This window comes from Macrosteles quadrilineatus, unplaced genomic scaffold (genome assembly GCF_028750875.1).
Source record: "Macrosteles quadrilineatus isolate MER2022 unplaced genomic scaffold, UCM_ALF_1.0 Scaffold_3__2_contigs__length_128488019, whole genome shotgun sequence".
In the NCBI taxonomy this organism is placed as follows: domain Eukaryota; kingdom Metazoa; phylum Arthropoda; class Insecta; order Hemiptera; family Cicadellidae; genus Macrosteles; species Macrosteles quadrilineatus.
This window is the reverse complement of record NW_026542596.1, coordinates 99,203,362-99,221,280: the sequence shown is the minus strand read 5'-3', so window position 1 is coordinate 99,221,280 and position 17,919 is coordinate 99,203,362. Positions and strand designations below refer to the sequence as shown.

General features: G+C 32.7%; 1 protein-coding gene across 5 annotated transcripts in view; it reads left to right on the top strand.

The window, feature by feature from the left end:
• Window positions 1-17,496, top strand: part of LOC128988717 (TGF-beta-activated kinase 1 and MAP3K7-binding protein 3-like) — an 80,714-nt gene extending 63,218 nt beyond the window's left edge. For 4 of the 5 annotated variants that reach the window (XM_054410290.1, XM_054410291.1, XM_054410293.1 and 1 more), the window contains 5 exons: window positions 4,889-4,994; window positions 6,425-6,505; window positions 7,013-7,141; window positions 10,596-10,661; window positions 12,797-17,496. In XM_054410290.1, the coding sequence (XP_054266265.1) occupies window positions 4,889-4,994; window positions 6,425-6,505; window positions 7,013-7,141; window positions 10,596-10,661; window positions 12,797-12,822 (408 nt within the window). In that variant the 3' untranslated portion in view covers window positions 12,823-17,496. The remainder of the gene's footprint in view (window positions 1-4,888; window positions 4,995-6,424; window positions 6,506-7,012; window positions 7,142-10,595; window positions 10,662-12,796) is intronic. The other variant, XR_008490420.1, reaches the window with a different exon arrangement.
• The last annotated feature ends 423 nt before the right edge of the window (window positions 17,497-17,919 follow it).

Below are 17,919 nucleotides of genomic sequence, written 5' to 3'. Positions count from 1 at the left end.
TTTTGTTTGTGCCAACGCCATCACTAATTTATGCCATTCTGTTTGAGTTATTTAAACATGGTCTGGTTTGAAAAGGTTAAGTATTAATAAACTCAACAAATGAAAAAGTGGATGTTTATAACACTTTCAACCGCTGATGCAGCACTTTTAAAATCCCTACAAAGTGCTTAACAAGCCGCAAATGTTTGTTAGTTTTTTGAGAAAATTGTAGGCCCTAGCTGTGAAAATATTTATAACACACTCTGTTTCATTGCTTCAAAAACGGCTGTTTTCCTTAGTTGTGTTGCAGGGCCAAAGTAGTTCTTTTGTTTCTTAGTGAAAATAATCAGCTTCGAGGATACCAGCTGTACATTTTTCTATTTTAAATGAATTGGAATGTCTTTTTGTATGCTGTTGTTGATTTGAGATCATAGCTGTGTTGCTGTCAAGTGTATCACTATTGGCTTAATCTAAGTACAATAAATTGAATAAACAATGAACCTACCACACCTTTTTGTTTACAATAGTAATCAACATTAACTTAAGGTTGAAACATGTCTATAATGTGTGACAGGCAAAAAAAGATTCTTCCATGAATCTTAACACCATAATCTTAATCGGATTGTTGTTCTTGTATTTTATTGTTTGTGCTTGATTAGGATATCTACTTATACTATTTCCATTCCCTTCGACTCACTCATTCAGTAAAAAAAGTACAAATAATACTGAACAAAAATAATTCATTTACTGTACAAGATTTCTTCCTCAACGTCCAAGTTGAATATTTTAAAATTCAATTAATTTTCCTTTTTGCTGTTCCCAACAGACTTGGAAATTTGCTTAGCACTATTCTTATTAAATAACTCAGTAATTCTGTAGTCAATGTTTCCTGTTACTTCTTCCATAGAAAGTGTAATTTTAACCCGAGACAAGACTGAGCAGGAAGTATTTTGACCAATAATTAGCGGAGTGGTGTCGCATCCATTAATGAGTGACTTGGCCCACTGCCCACTCGGGGGCGCCAGGAATGTGCATTGGAAACATGTTGCACCAGATTTAGCCTTCCCCCCTCTCTCCCCCCTACTGGTTACATATCACCAAGGGGTTTGTTATTGAATGCAACACATTTAATATCACTGCCGTCTAATGCAGCGACCGTTGCAAATCTCCGACCCAACACTATGTTGCATTGTTGCCTAAGTTATTCAGTTACTTCGTAATACTTTGGCAGACTTCACCGCCGAAGCCAGTACAAGCCGTGAGAAGCGGTTTCTTTCTTTCCACTTTAAAGTAAACACTTAGCAGAACAAATTAGCGCTGTTGCTGTCATGCCTTCTTCCTTTTAGACCTGGCCTGGGTCCAAGGTTGTAATTTTTTTATTTTAAAAGTGAACTCACGTGGCCTTTATGTTTTTTGTGAAATGTGAGGAAATGGAAACTATGAGATGAGTAAGGCAGTCAATTAAAAACTTCTAATATACTCTGCCCGTGCTTTGCAACATGATGAGAATGCAGAAGATAATAATGCGGATAAAATTGTTTTCTACTGTTAAAAACTGTTGAAATTTTTAAATACACCCCTCATTGATTATAGGAAGTAAATCTCAATTGTACCATAGGCCTACTGCTTATTTTAAATGAATACTAGCAGTTACCCGGCGTGCGTTGCTGCGCTTAACAACTATTTTTGAATGGTAATTTGGTCTTAATTTGTTAATTTGTTTCTTGGTAAGTTTTTAGGCGTACCTACCACCATGTGAGCACGAAACATACAGCTGTCCGTGTGAAAATCATACATTTTCTCAATTTAAACCGTCAAGAATTGCCCTTGTGCCTTATAATGGTGGTTGCGCAAAAACACGCAAAGGAAATTAATTGTAGTCGCTTGAACTCATAGGGTAATTGGATGAAATAATCTGTATTTGTTGGGTTAAGACTATTTCTCCTTTAAACTTACCACTGATGATTGTTGCTTCAATCAAGTTAAGTGCCATCTTTTTAATCGTCAGTCTGGTTTGTTGCACAGCTTGGGTAGATTTAAGTTACGCATTAGTATTATTGGAGTTCTTTCTTTTAATGACAGTAATGTGGTGGGTTAATGACAAATTGGGAGGCATTTGAATACCTGAGATAGCACGCACGGATATTATTAACTTAATAATTTATCTTACATAGTATGGGTATAGAACAAAAGATAAAAATATTAAGGCGTTGCCATCCCTTTTATTGTTTATAATACTTTGATAAAGGTTTTTATGTTTACATATAAATATGTAATAATACTTTATCAAACAGACTGTGAACTTCGTTAACTGCTTCAAAAACCACATAGGCTATCTGCATGGAGGAACAACAAACCGGAAAGATCAAATGTCGCACAGTACCTGTTACAAAATAGCCACTCAATAGAAAAAATGGAGGATAGGCTATGTATTTTAAAGAATTGTAAGAAAGGATATGTATTGAATGCTTGGGAAGAATTGTAATTGTATATTTATAAGGGAAAATTTAAAAATAGAAATAAGCTGATTAATGAACAAGTAAATTTCGAATACAGTTGTACTTATAAAAATGTATTGGCCGGTGCTTCCGGTAGCCAATAGGATATAAGTAGGGACGTCATTCAAGATTCTTGTCATTTTCCTATTGAGTCTGATGATGATTAGAATCAAAATCGATCACCACTTACCATCTTTTTTGTATATTTACTGTCTTGTGAGTAACAGTATAAGCGTAAAATAGTAGTTTACGCAACGATTGCGTTAAGTGAGTCTTTACGACACGAGTAGAAAATTTAAGGCACGAGCCTTGGCGAGTGCCTTAAAAACTTCTACAAGTGTCGTAAAGACTATTAACGCGAGTTGCGTACACTACTTTACCTACGACCGTTTTTTAATTACTATCAATCTGGATTTAATTACTAACAATCACTAATGATAACTTTTTAGAGAGGTTATGTTTTCGTGTATTGTCATTGCCACTGAAAGTGATGCAACGACTTGTTGTATAATCAGCTGATTTCCTGTAATTACGTGTTTGTTAAACTTCGATAAATATTACATTGCTAGCAGCATTCTTACCATAAATAATATTGTATCAGGTACAATTCGGCAAATATTTCATTTATTTTTGGACTTCCACCAACTTAATCAAAAATACGCGAGTATCAACATGAACAAGTCGGATCAACAATTAAATTGGTCAACTGATCAGCTGATCAGCTGATTAGTTGACGTTCGAAGCATACAATTTTAATTCTTTTCTCTCAATAATTGAACCTCATTGGTCCGTTACCTGTGTGGATATGAGAAAACTATGCGGATATGAAATGAAACTATGCGGATATGAAAGTAAACAGCTGTAAAGTGAAACTTTTCAATTCTAAGAACTGGACTGAAATGGCTACTTTAAAAAACGGTCGTAGGTAAATATGTTTTAAGTATTGTAAGACTTTTTTCATTTACTTTCCGTGATTCAATAACACATACAATGCTGATCAAGAAGAAGAAGTTATTATAATATTAGTAAGGTAGTAAGATTGTCTATGCACTTAGTAAAACTGGCATTTCTCCATACTGTGTTTTACATACAACATTCTTATGTCCATGTCCATTGTAACGTTTGTTCTTTCATTAATGTCCATGACACTGCGTAAGTACAGAAAGCCTTAGACAGAGGGTTTAGGTTTGGGATGTGTTGCAAGCCTATTAGTTAAGGTCTCAAATTGTTATGTAAACAAGTTTGATACCTGGCATATACAGAAAAATTTGAAGGATTTAGGCCAAGTTCCCTCAAAAGAGGTGGATCCTATAAGAAATAAATTTTACTGGTATTGAAACTAACAAAAAAGTCTTTATATTATTTTCAAGGCAATTGTACCTCATAATTGATCATTTACCTTATTTATTTTGTGTTTATTTTCTTATTCCAGCCTTTACTGCCTTTTCCATAGCTTTTTGTTGTAATTTTTATGTTTTCTTCATCATAAACAATCATCTAAATAACAAATTTTCTAAGTGATTCTCACAATTCGCTTACTGTTTTCTTTATTATTTTCATGGTCTTTCACAACTACAAATGACATAAATTATTTGCAACAAGTAACATAGAGCATTTCTGAGTTATATTTATGAATGTAAGTTCAAAACTGGCAGTTGGCCCTGCAACTTGCTAATATATAATGCCTTCACGGAGTTTTACCTCCGACGGCCGCCCTAAAGTTGACCACAGTTACTGCATGTTTGACTCGACATCAGTTTTACTGCAGTTGCAGTAATAAAAGATTCTATTTTGAACAATTATTAAGTTTAGAGTTGTGTTACAACTTTGGTTGTATAGTATAATTCACTAACATTTTAAGTTTACTGCTCGCTAGTGCTGTTTTTCATTCTAACTTGTTGCAGACAAATCTTATTTTAAAATGTTATTTGACTAGAGCTAACTGAATACATTATTTTATATTGTAAGCTAATTTAGTCTTAATTAATCACAGAAATGCATTATTCTCCTCCTGAACTATGCTGTGACTGTAGACCACAATGTCTATAAAGATCTCTTTGATATTTAATTGATGTATTCTATTGAACATCTTTAGAAAAAATATTGTATTATTTTTTACTATAGTTGTTTTGGGTTATATACCTGTAGCTATTGTAAATTGTTTATAAATAAATAAATAAATAAATTTAAACATGTTATAGAAATGAAGGTTTTGTGTTAGATGACATTGGAGACCATGCCAACCATTTGTTCTAATATACTATTATTAATTGATAGGCCCCATCAGGTTTAGAAACGAATCTGAAATTTTCAGAATTAAGGGCGAGCACCATAACCAACGGGGCCAATATGATTTGCCTTGAGGTTCTAACTTAGTATTCAAATGCCAGCTTTTATATCTCTTGGTGCAGGTGAAGAAGCTGAAAGAAGAGATCAGCCTCCTGCAGATGGAATGTAACCGGATGACAAAGGAGGTTTACCACAATGCAGAGCTCAGGCACGTCAACACTGAAACTTGTGAGTATACAGTGACCACAACAGACATGAAAACTTCTATAATTATAAATTATGTCTATAAAGATGGTGTGTGGGGTGGATGAGGGAACGGAGAACTCTTAAGAACGCTGAGATTCACACTCCTAGACGATGCTAGTGGTGTTAGATTAAACCAACGGCAATAAATTGTTGAGATGACTGAACAAAAGGGAGGGTCGTCATGGAAGGGTTCTTGTGTACATCCTGCTCACCACCCTGATTGATACAAACTATACATCATTATTTTATAAATTAGTACTTTCTAGCTTTAAGGAGTCACTAAATTATCTTTAATCTTAAAAATAATTATATTAGTGTTGGAAATTTTATTAAGATGGCAACTTGAATGACTAATCTAAATCTCTATAAAAAAATTTAAAAACTGAAACAGTTAATTTTTCCAACTATAAAAATTTTACAAAAAATATACTTTTCATATTTTTCAATTTGCTGGTTTGCTGAAAACCAAAACCATAGCTATTATTAGGTATTGACACAACATTCAATGCTCATCTATAGACCTACTTCATTTATACATTTGTTACTAGATGATCTGTTGTAATAAATATTTGGAAGATCTATAATTTATTAATAAATAAAAATAGGCCTATTATTGAACAGATAATTTAATTGTGAATTTCATCATTAGGGCATAAAGTGACTCTTCTTTTACCCGAGCTCAAGTTTTACGATCAAGGCAAAGCTGAGGTCGGAAAATGAGCGAGGGTTAAAAAGACACTTTTTGCCTGTGTGATGAACTTTTTTTTTCATATTGCACCACTATTTGAACAAACTATGTTACAAAACTAAAATAAAAAACTTTTAAAGATATCCTCGCAAAACTACTTCTTTCAGTTTAATTTGCTAACGGAAACAAGCAGCTGTTTAGTACGTGATTAAATCGTTTCGTCTATTACGATTATGTTAGTGTACATTATACTATCGATATGTTAAACTATTTACATTTTCTTCATAATATTGCCAAACGGCTAAATCATTTTCCAAAATAAACTTATCACACACTTTTAAAAAAAAAGTTCTATATTTCGGCATTAGCCTTCTTCAGGAACAAACAAACCTAATAATGTTTGTTTGTTCCTGAAGAAGGCTAATGCCGAAATATAGAACTTTTTTTTTAAAGTGTGTGATAAGTTAATTTTGAAAAAAAAAATGTAGGCCTAACTATTTACAATAAGCTACAATCAATTAAACCATCAAAAAATACTTTCGATAAGTGTGATTGTTTAAAATCAACATTTAAAACTGAGTTGACTTAGACTATTGACTGACAGGTAGAGGTAATTAGTAGCTATTGATCTCCAATTTTGTTGATTATTTTTCAGTACCTCTTGGAGAAACCAACGAAGAGTTTTACAAGAACAAATCAATAAATTTTGTTGATTATTTTTCAGTACCTCTTGGAGAAACCAACGAAGAGTTTTACAAGAACATTTACAGAGGCCAGCTGTTCCCTAGACAAGCAGTTCGCCAGAGTGAGTCTTATTTCATAATTTGCAATTACATTTGACTGATGCATGATTTTCTGTCACACAATATACCATAGAGTCTTAATTATCCAACCAAAACCAGCTTTGGCAAGTTCAGATAAGCTGGCAGATTGGATAACAGAGAAAATAACAAAATGAACTTATTTCCTATGTACTTTACAATGGCGAAAGAAACAGAAAAAAAAATAAATTCTTTAGCTAAAAAAAAGTTACAACAAGGAAATCACAATCACAATATTAATCTTAGAGTAAATAATTAAACACAAATATGTTTTTAACTAGTTTACAAAAAGTATAATGATCTGTAGTAAGACAATCTAATAGATAATTCGAGTCAGGGTTCAACTACTCACTATTAAAAATATAAGAAAATGGAAAAGGACCAAGAAGTTCATTGAACATCCCCATTGGGCTTACCACCAACTGAAACCTCACAATCTCATGCCTCCTAGTTCCTAGTAGTGGTCCTAGTTGAGTGTATGTTTGTTGCAGGGCCGACGACTGCCCCGGCTGTCACAGTGGTGGGGGAAGGCCGTCACTGGACTTGTCACGTTTGTACATTCCACAATCATCCGGCACTTAACAAGTGCGAGCAGTGTGACATGCCAAGAATCATCACAGGTAGCCTGGCTCCTGCGCCGCCCTTACCTCTGTCTACTGCATGACACTGTGTGTGTGTGCGTTTGTAACACGTACCTGATATGTAACAGACTAAAAATAGATCCCTCATATTCATACGTTAAAGTTGAACACAGTTTTGAAATAAAAATGAACTTAGATAGATTCAGCCACCAACAGAGTTTGTATATGTGATTTTCTTGATAGCCGAGCAGTTATAGTGCTTGCCTTCCAAATCTAGAGGTCACTGGTTTTATTTCAAGCGACATCGTTTTTCAACCAGACGCCATTTGTAATTGGGCTATTAATCAACGATGCTATCTAACAAAAGGTGGCGTTAGTAACAAGACCAGTGCCTTGACTGGCAAAAACACATAAAAAAGTGTGCTGATGTAAATTAAATAATTACAGTCGAACAACCAACTTTTTCCAGGCAAAGGTGACAGCATTTGACATTCGTGTTTTTAGCCCTTGAACTTGTTGGTTATTTGTCACCATAGATCCGTTATTACATGTTATGTATTTCAATTTTTCCCCATTTTCGTGTTTGCAATGTTGTTATCCACTTTTGCCGACGTTTTCAACTGAAGAACGTCACTAGCCTGAAGCTGACGATTGTATTCCAATTACAAAACATGTCCTTAACAAACATCATTACGCCTGACGGAATTCATTCATTAATTTAATCTTACATCAAGTTGAAAGGACTACTTAACTGTATCCTTTTATATTGCACATTAACTATCACAGTAATAAACCCTAAGGGAGAGAATTTAACTTTCTTCATTTCTTGCTTGGTTACATGTTGTATAGTTACCTAAAAGACTCATAGATTTTATACATAATATTGTCCTATTAAACTATCTATCTTAACTGAAGTTCCATGATTGTAAGTCGAGTAACAATTACATTTCAGTATACCAGTTTAATTCCCACAAAAGATTATTTTATTAAATTTGTCATACGTAAAATGTGCCTATTCAAAAATATATAATATTTAATTGTTTGTTATCACATACAAAATATAGTATTGACAGAACAAAAAAATCTGTAAATAATTAATTATTGTTTTGTAAATAATAATGAAATTATTCACAAAGACTTTTTGACCATGTTGGGTTAAATCACACAGAATATCTTATTGTAAATTTATGTAAATAGTATATGTAAAATAGGAAACTTCTAACCCTTTGGGCTCCAAAAGCAATTATCAGGCACAAGAGTAACTTAACCACAATTCTATTTATAACAAAGCAAATATAACAAAGACAGCTGAATTTTAAGGTTTTTTGTGAGGATAGCAGGCTTGAATAGGAAAGAGATCAAACTGGTACAATAGACACACCACTTTACATATTACGTGTGTTGTGTCACGGTAAGACCTAGACACAAGATCAATTTACTTTTTCATTTTGTTTAGGACAAAATCACTATTCGCCCAAATATTTGTATTTATTTATTTTATATACTATATATACATTTGTCCTTAAACATGATTACACGAGGAATTTTGTTCCGATTTTGATAAAATTTGGCTTGAAGGTTTAGGGCGGGATAAACTTGAATGAGTTCACAAACCAGCAAAATCAGGTCATAGAAACAGGGTATTATGGGGTTTTAAAATGTTAATAAATTGATTTGTTCAAACTTTTACACCTAAAACATGGAAATACACAGTTTTCATTACAGCCATCATGTAGAGCCTAAAAAACATTTTACTTTATTTATGGTTTTGTTACAAAGGTTACAGGGGAAATAGTTTGTTTGTTTATGGTCTACCAAAAAACTTATTAAATAACTAAATAATCTCCGGAGTTCAAAGGGTTAATGTGATCAATGTGATAAGGTATCAATCTCTTTATTTACATACAAAGTCTATATCTTATCTATATACTAGCCTATGTACATTGTGTTTTGATTCTCAAACACTGAAAATTATTTGTTTGATAATATTTTGAACATATTTTTACTGAATTCTGTATTTTCTACATTAACATTGTTTAATCTTAAGTTTAATTGTTAAACCATATATTTGATTCGCAATAATTTTCTTAACCGCATGGAATAGTATCAATTTTAAAATTGAAGTTTGAAATTTTTCAGCATTTGCTTTGCACCATAGCATGGTTTTGTTTATGTCTTGTGTTCTATTTATTTCTATTCTCTGTCTTAGTTTTGTTTTGTATTTTGTGTTAATAAACTTTTTATGTTTTAGAATGCATTTTTTATTTGCCTTTCTTAGTTGAAGGTGATTATTAATTCTACTGCTGTGTAAGTTTTCTCCATTCTTTAGTCATATTTAGTGTTTTACATATGCTTTATTACATTATTAACAACAGATTGATAGATTCATTTTAAAATAGGGATTATTATTAGAAAGCACATTAGTACAAGATACTGAATAGTGAATACAAATGTAATAGTTTAATCATGTTAATATAATGACCCGAGGCAAAGCAGAGATTGGGAAATGAGCGATTGTTGAAAAGGCACTTTTTGCCCGTGTGATGAACTATATTTTACATCATATTGCACAAATTATTGTTTCAGCTAACTAAGTTAGAAAACAAAGATACTTTTCATGTACAAATAATCTCTTAAAACGACTTCCAAATTGTTTCCAATTTTGTTAATGCAAGCGGCTATAAGTGGTTCAATGATTGTGACTATTACGATTGTGTTGGTGTACATTATACTATCGACATGTAGCACTATTAACAAGACTGCAACAATAAGCTATAACCAATTAAATCAATTGATACATACAAAGTTTACAACAACTGACTCCCTAAAAGACTAAAAAGGCTGTAAAAGAGTTACTTTAGACACATGTATTAAAAACTACTGTTTTTGCAGCAGTATGATAAAAAGTATAATTGCACTTTAATATTAGTGTTAATATTATCTAACCTACACAGGTTGCAGAATGTTGGACAAGCAAAAGATCAAATAGGAAGGACATGTGTGATATATTTGATTTGTTCTAATGGTCATAACCAGTTTGGCCTCCCTTTTTGCATTGGGTCCCTATCATGGTAAATTTATATGACATCAAAAGTAAATATACTCAAAATCCTAATGGGAAAGTTTGAGAGAACTCAAACAAAGGTCAAAACTACAAAAAATATGTTACATAGATTTTTGAAGTTTTTGTTAAAAAATTGTCATTTTTTCATGGACAGAGGGACAAGTTCTTATCAAATGTAGTCAAATTAACATCAGTATGTTTAAGTTTCCTATATATTCAGGGCCGTTATTGCAAACTTGATCAATGTATTTACAAAGGTAAGTTTGCACCATTTCACTTGTAGCTTTCCTTATAAATTGTACTCATTGCATATTTCAGACTGATTTTGTTTAAGATCTGTACTGAAATATGATCAATGAACAGAATAGTTTGTACAAAATCTATGTATATTGAGTAAGAAACCTAAACTGACTGGTGTTTGTTACTCAGGATCAGAGACTCAAAACATCCACATCCATGTGACTCATCATAATGTTCCTTCTTCACCATACAGACGTAAGTATCACATAGTTGGGAAAGTTAGTAAAAAATTCTAACTAGTTAGAAGTTATAAGTTAGTCCCGTAAAAAGTAAATGATTTAAGTTATTATTTAGTTAGTTTAAAAAGTAACTGATAGAAGTTATTAGTTAGTTGAAAAACTAACTGATATAAGTTATTAGTTAGATGAAAAACTAACTGATAGAAAACAAAGTTAGTTTTCGTAGAAGTTAACTGTTTGTTGGGCAGTTGTTTTAAAAGATTTCGTAATGACACATCTTTGTTACTAATCTATACAATAATAAGAGTAAAATTTGTGCACAATGATTAAAACAACGGCTCCTACGATTTCCTCCAATTGCAATGCTATTGAGAATTGCTTGTATAATACATTTGAATTGTATGATGTATTACTAACTAAAGGGATGATTACGACTGTCCAAAATCTTAAGTGTTTTACCGCAAAATATTATATACTGATATCGAACTAAAAATCTAAAGGAAAGGCCAAGGACGTTTTTTTAGTTTTCGACGATGCACCTCACGAATTGATGCGTTATTACACCATCCCGTAACTATAGTTGCATTGCGACATTCCGCGATCCCAGTGACTTAATGCAATAACAGTCAACAGACAACAGATGTTATGTATCATGAGTTTTATATTAAGCTTATTGTAGACATGTTATAGATTGCTCGTCCACATGAAAAAGTTTGTAAGGTAATTTAAGGATGAGTGGATGTCTACCGAAAACGAATTGACTTTACAACTTAATTAATCGTAGTAAGACTGAAAATATTTGTAGACTTATAAGCTCTATTTTTAACATCTTGAACAAATCAAACACTTCGAGCGAGCTCGGTCCCCTGGTACTTGTGTTTTAATCAAACATTGTCACATTTTACATTACTAAAACAGAAACAAATTACTTAAAACTTATCAGATAATGCAGGATTAACAAAAAACTTGTTTCTAGTTGGTCCTGAGATAATGAACATCAACTGAAGACAGTGTTTTGACACTTGAGATGATATATCAATCACCAAACAAACATTCCCCCTTCCCACAGGCTTCAGAGTTTGTGCTGAATTCTGTTGTCAATCATCGGAACTGTTTCAAGTTTACATAAAAACAGATGGCCATAATCATAATACAATTTTGTTTACATCCATACAAAAATGTGGTTATCTGAGTAGTTGATGATGTTTCAGTGAATTCAAATAAAATATTGTAGTGCTATTTGTATAAAATGTGAAGAAGGAAATAACTTATTTAAAATTTCGTATTTTCATAGTATGTTTTATTGATGTTTTAGGGAATTTGAGTAAAATATTGTAACGTAATTTGTTTAAAATGTAAAGAAGAGATTTTGTGTCTGCATAGTACGTTCATTAGCATTTGTAATTTTACTAAGACGCCTCGAAGAGATCGCACATGCAATGAAAACAATAGTGATATAATGAGAAATAATCGTTTTCACGCTTATCAGCTACATATGAAATATATCACGAATTTGGAAGTCACAAAGTGAGGCAGGCTTTTAGAGTGTTCAACATAGGATCAAGTTGAGAACTTGATGAAAGCATTAGTGTAAAGATAAGAATCAGACAAAAATAACCAAATTAATCAACTATTGTATATTGGACACTGAAGTAGACATCCCATCTATATGGACCAGCTGTCGCCAATTTGTATTAAAAAAGAAGATAGTAGTGTGCTAGTGTCTAAAATTATATGTTCTACCTTTTTGTTGCTGACATAGTTGATGGGTCATAACAGTTGCTATAGCTCACAATAAGTCGTTCTATCAGTCTCACTTGATAAAAAAAATTGTGTATTCAACAGAAATCAGTAATTTAGATCAGCACATGTCGGTGGCTCACAACAACTACCAAGATCTTAATTGAAAAAAAAAACTGGCGACAACATATGGGGATGGCATGTCAAAGTTTAAGACCAAGAGCCAAAAGGCCATAGGACAAGAGAGATACAATACAAAAGGGAGAGGCGTCAGATGGATGCTTACTCAAAGCTCCAACATGGATCCAAAGTGAATAATGAATAATGACATCGTTCCGTTCCCTTCACTTCATTATTATGTCTCACCAGAATGACTTTTTTGTTCTATGTTTATTCTTATCTCTGTTTCAGGAGTTGTACACAGTTGGGTTGTATGATATTGCTCGCCTTTCATCTGCCTAATTAAACTTCACCCTTGTAAATACTTCAGTCTATTTTATACCTCGATCGTCATCAGACGATTGACAGTTACCAGTAAGCTACTCAATAAATCAAATCTGTTTTTATAATTCTACAAGCGTACAGTGCTATCTTAGTAAGCTGCAAGGTAAGAGGTATGAAGGTCATGTTCCATAAGTAGTTTAGAACTTATATGCAAGATATACTACTCCAATTGTATGAAATACCAAAGCAATGAAATGTGAATCAGTAAGCTTAAATAGATACCTATTGATGATTGGGTATTTACTGTAGCAAAATATGCTTAAATTAAGGCCCCTTTTGATTTCCCGTCGTAGCTGAGCAAACTAGTTCCAATCTGAGGCCGAATCCTTGTTACTTACATTATCCCATACTATTCTAGCAGGCTCGCCCCCTCCCTAATGGGATGATAAGTCTCGTCATTCAAAAGCATTCAGAGATTTGACACTCCTGCCAAGCAGTATAAGGTTATAATCACGTTCTGTGATTTAGTCTTTGTAAGAAGAGGATGAATCACTGTTGATTACTGTTGTCAGTTTACAGATATGCAGAAATTGTTTTGACAAGAAATGTGCATTAGTGGCTTTGAGAGTTTCTTGACGCCCGTACTTATTTGAACAGCAGGTCGGCAGTGGATGTTCATTAGTTTTCATTGAGAGTGATTGTATTTGAGGAAAATTTGCTTGCTGATCGGCGTTTTTCAGACTTTTGGTCCTTGATAGTGATATAGAGACGTCCCAAATTAGTTTGAATATGTCCTTGTTCGTTCACAAAATGGTCTGCATCCATATTTTCCCCTGTCAGTGGTCACTGCCTTAGACCTATGAACATCAGTCGACCTACACCATGGAAAAACATTGTGCAAGTGAAGATCACCTCCTAACTATCTTCACTCTTTTCAAACATTTTCTATGTCCAAACACTTTATTTAATCCCGTCAACTGGTGATAAACTTCAATTGCAGTTGACGACTAAGACCACTGAAATCCAATCATATATCTCGATTTATACTTGGAGAGTGTACAATTTTCATTCAAAATAGCTTTAAATACAATGACAAGGACGAGACTAATTGAATGGCTCCCTGGAAAAACGTTCCATGCGCCGTTTTGTAAACTTTACAGAAACTAAAAAAAATGTTAAGAGAGTAATTTTTTAAAGATTATTTTTGGATTTTTTTTAGATTCTGCTTGATAGGTCTAGTCAAAACAATGTTATAAGGATTTCTTTCAAGTAAAAATCCAAATTATTAAGCTTTTGACATTTTAAGTGTAAATGTAGTGGAAAAACGTTACTTGGGCATAGTTGATATGCACAAGCAACGTTTTTCTACTGAAACATAGCACTCTACAATACTGGCATTTGGAACATTTTGTAAAGAATAAAGTTTTAATAGCTGCAATAATTCATTATTTTTATTGCTTAGGTACAGAAATTCTCAAACTGCAAGTGAAAGATTTTTTTTACAATATTGAATCTTATTTTAATAAACGAATACACAATATCTTGTTAATGAAACGTACATAACCCCTAGCCTTTGTATTACGCTGATATTATTTGTGTGCTTGGGACTTTTAATTTTTTCAATATTGCACTTCATTTAACTAAAAGATCACACAAAATCTTGTAAAAAAACGTATTATCTTGGTACAGTATAGTCAACAGTATAGTCAGTCACAAAAGGTATAGTCTTGCAGCCCTTGTGTGTGCAGGAACATGAGAAATCCTTAAATAAATCAGCCCATTCACCTAACAAAAATAACATATAAGACAGTAAACAGTAAATTGACAACAGCTAGGTTGTAATTTACTAATAATAAGTATTTAGAAATGGAAATTAAATTCCTATGTCCTGGTAAATATTCTGGATCACAAACGTTATAGTGTTCAACTGTAGTGTGCACTGTCGCACAAGTAACGTTTTTCCAATTACTTCAGAAACAGGTAATTTTTCAGGCACTACTTCATTTTTGTAGTTTTTTTACTCTTCCCCGCTATTTCTATGACTCTTCTTAACTTTCTTCTTCCAAAAATCTATGTTTAACTTTAGTTTTTTGCCTCTATTTAATTGTTTAATAAGGCCTGACACCGGTGAAGACATGGTCTTGTCCGCCCAATAGCTGTACAAGGAACGTTCTTCCAGGGAGTGCCAAATTCCCCTACCCATAATTCAATGTTTTAGTTATAAAATCGGCCAAAAGATGTCGCCACTTGATGGACAAAAGCACAAGGAACGTTTTTCTATCAAAAACCTGCAAACTCTAATTCTGGCGCTTGGAACGTTTTTCCGGGGAGCCATTCAATTGTCCATCCTTGTGGGAACCATCTAGAATAGTAGTGGGTGCAGTAAGGAACACAAGGTTGGTTTGAGATTTTAACTAGCTCTCTAAGCTAGGGCAGGGAGCCAATGGAGACTTTAATTTATGAACAGCCCTTGTATGTGTCACATAATGATAACCACAATTAAAATTAAATAACTTTACAGTTTCATATTTATTAATCTGAACTGTTTTCTTCAGCAAAATCAGCAATGTAAAAAAATTTACATTTCATCTCCTTGACCTTCATATAGGATATGGAAAAAATTATAGGATATTTGGTCTGCAACTCATCTGGAAAAATGCTTCAAAATGCTGATCTTGCTGCAGTAATAACAAACAAATACTTTAAAATCAATCCATCAATCTAACTTGCGTACTGTATACAGTTGCATAGAAGAAAAATATATGTAGCATTCATATTTAATGATTGTGATAATTTTGTGCTTTAGGCTATGTTTTGTCTTCTAAAATGTGCTTTGGACTCTAATATTATTTGCAAACCTTGGCTGATCATAGTATAAGGATGTGTCACATTGGTTATAAACATGACTTTGGATAACAAAGAAGATATCCCATTTATTTTGACCAGGTTTGTATCGTGGTACCGAGAGAGGATAGTAGTGAGTCATTTTCTTATACTTATAATTGTTGCAAGGTCATATTCATAATTGGTCCTATGGTTTGCAAAATGTTTAAACTTCTCTTTGGCACATTTTAATAGTTTTGTGTATAAAAAAGAAAATGGTATTGTAACACTATGTCAGTGGCTCAATCAAACTTGGTTATTTCTATAATAGTCTACTCTAAAACTGGCTAAGACATTATGTGAAAATAATCTTTACTCAGCAGTTGAGAATCTAGTCAAAGGTAATGAGTCCTCAATGTAGCTTCTAAAAATATTGTTACCAGCCTGTTAACTATCAGGACCTTAGTGTAATCAAACAATACATTTATTCTTATAATCTAAGTGTATTTTTTAATAATCTTTAAAAGTTAAATAATATTTGCTGTTATTTTATATGAAAGTTTGTGGAAGCATTTAAAGTATTTAAGGCAAAAGATTATTTGTAATTTTTGTGATATTAGTCATTAGAATGATGGAAATGTGCTTACCAATACTACTTTTAGGATTAACCAACAATATAGGGTCAATAAAAAGAGTATGTGATTAACATTCTTAATAACAATAACTGTATGAAAACTATGTGGTAAAAATGAGTTTGACTTTGAAAAAATTTGGGATGGATCCTTTTGGAGTAATTTATTCAAAATGCTCGAGTTATGCCCTTAACTTGAAAATGATAACATTAGAAAGGCCTAGACAAACTCGGAAAGTAATAGGTCTTCAAAACGGCACACGGAAGATTTCTCAGGTGCCGTTTGACGTCACTAACTGCTGACGTCACTTTGAGGGAACACCATTACCGCAACGATATGGTTTCGAGCCAACGGCCTCAGTGGTGTAGTGGATAGCGTGTCTAGCTAATAATCCGAATGTACCGGGTTCGAATCCCGCTGATAGCACTAACTTTTTGTCAACAATTTTTTTTCATATCAGCAAGTTTGGTTGGTTTGGTTAGGTTATGATAGTTTAATTTTATAATTAAAAAATTATAAAATTGAATTTTAGGATTATTTTATTTTATGAACAAAACTACTTTTTAGATTAGTAAACCTTCATTCGATTTTTTTCATTATCAGCACGTTTGGTTAGTTTGGTTAGGTTATGACAGTTTAATTTAATAATAGAAAAATATAAAATTGTCTGTTTCTTCAGACTCAGCAGTTAAGTGACGTCAGCAATTAGTGACGTCAAACGGCACCTGAGAAATCTTCCGTGTGCCCCACCGATAGGTCTTCAGCTCAATCATGAGAAAAGTCTGTAGCGTTTTGATGGTTAAAAACTAAACCCAGCTGTCCTTAGCCAATGGGCTTTCAGTAAATAGTCCTAGTTGAAGTATCAGCTGATCTTAGTCAGTAACAAAACTGTCATCTTATTCATTTTTGTTTCTAAATATTTGGGTATGCAACCGTTTTTTAATCTAATCTAAGAGGAGCATAAGTTAAAAAACCCAAAGAAATCTGTCGACTGTTAAGTTTTTTTACATAAAATTTATACAATTAAAAGTTTGTAACTATTTTTATTTGAGTAGGCTTTTCTGGCCTTATCAAAAGCCCACTATGAATTTAGGATTTTGGGTGTTATTTTATGCATTATGTAAAAAATAAACTGTGACATCTGTCATGTTTTGTCTAGCAGTTTTACCAGTTTCAAACAAATCAAAATGTCAAATTCTCGATCGCTTCTCAGTACAATACTGGTTTACAGAATATTGGTTTAAGCTGTTTTTTTTTTTTTTTTTTACATTTTGCAAGTGTTTTTGTAAATTTGTCATGCTCTTGTTTGCCATAAACACACAATTGTTGGTTGATAACTAATAATTGAACCACTCATGTGACTGAAAAAGTAAGTGAATGAATTTAATTTTGTCTTTACCAGAACTAAAAGATCACATACTGTTACTTTTATGACCCTCTATCATAAGGTTAAGTGATTTATTAAGATGTGTACATATGAAAATAGTAAGTTTCAATAAACATTTGCCTTTAAAGTTTATAAAAAAAATTTAGTTTTCATGTTGTATAGAATTTTATAATTCATCTTACAATTTATTATTGGATTATTTTTTTGTATTCCTATTTCCTAGCTGTGTGTTTACTTATTCATGCAGT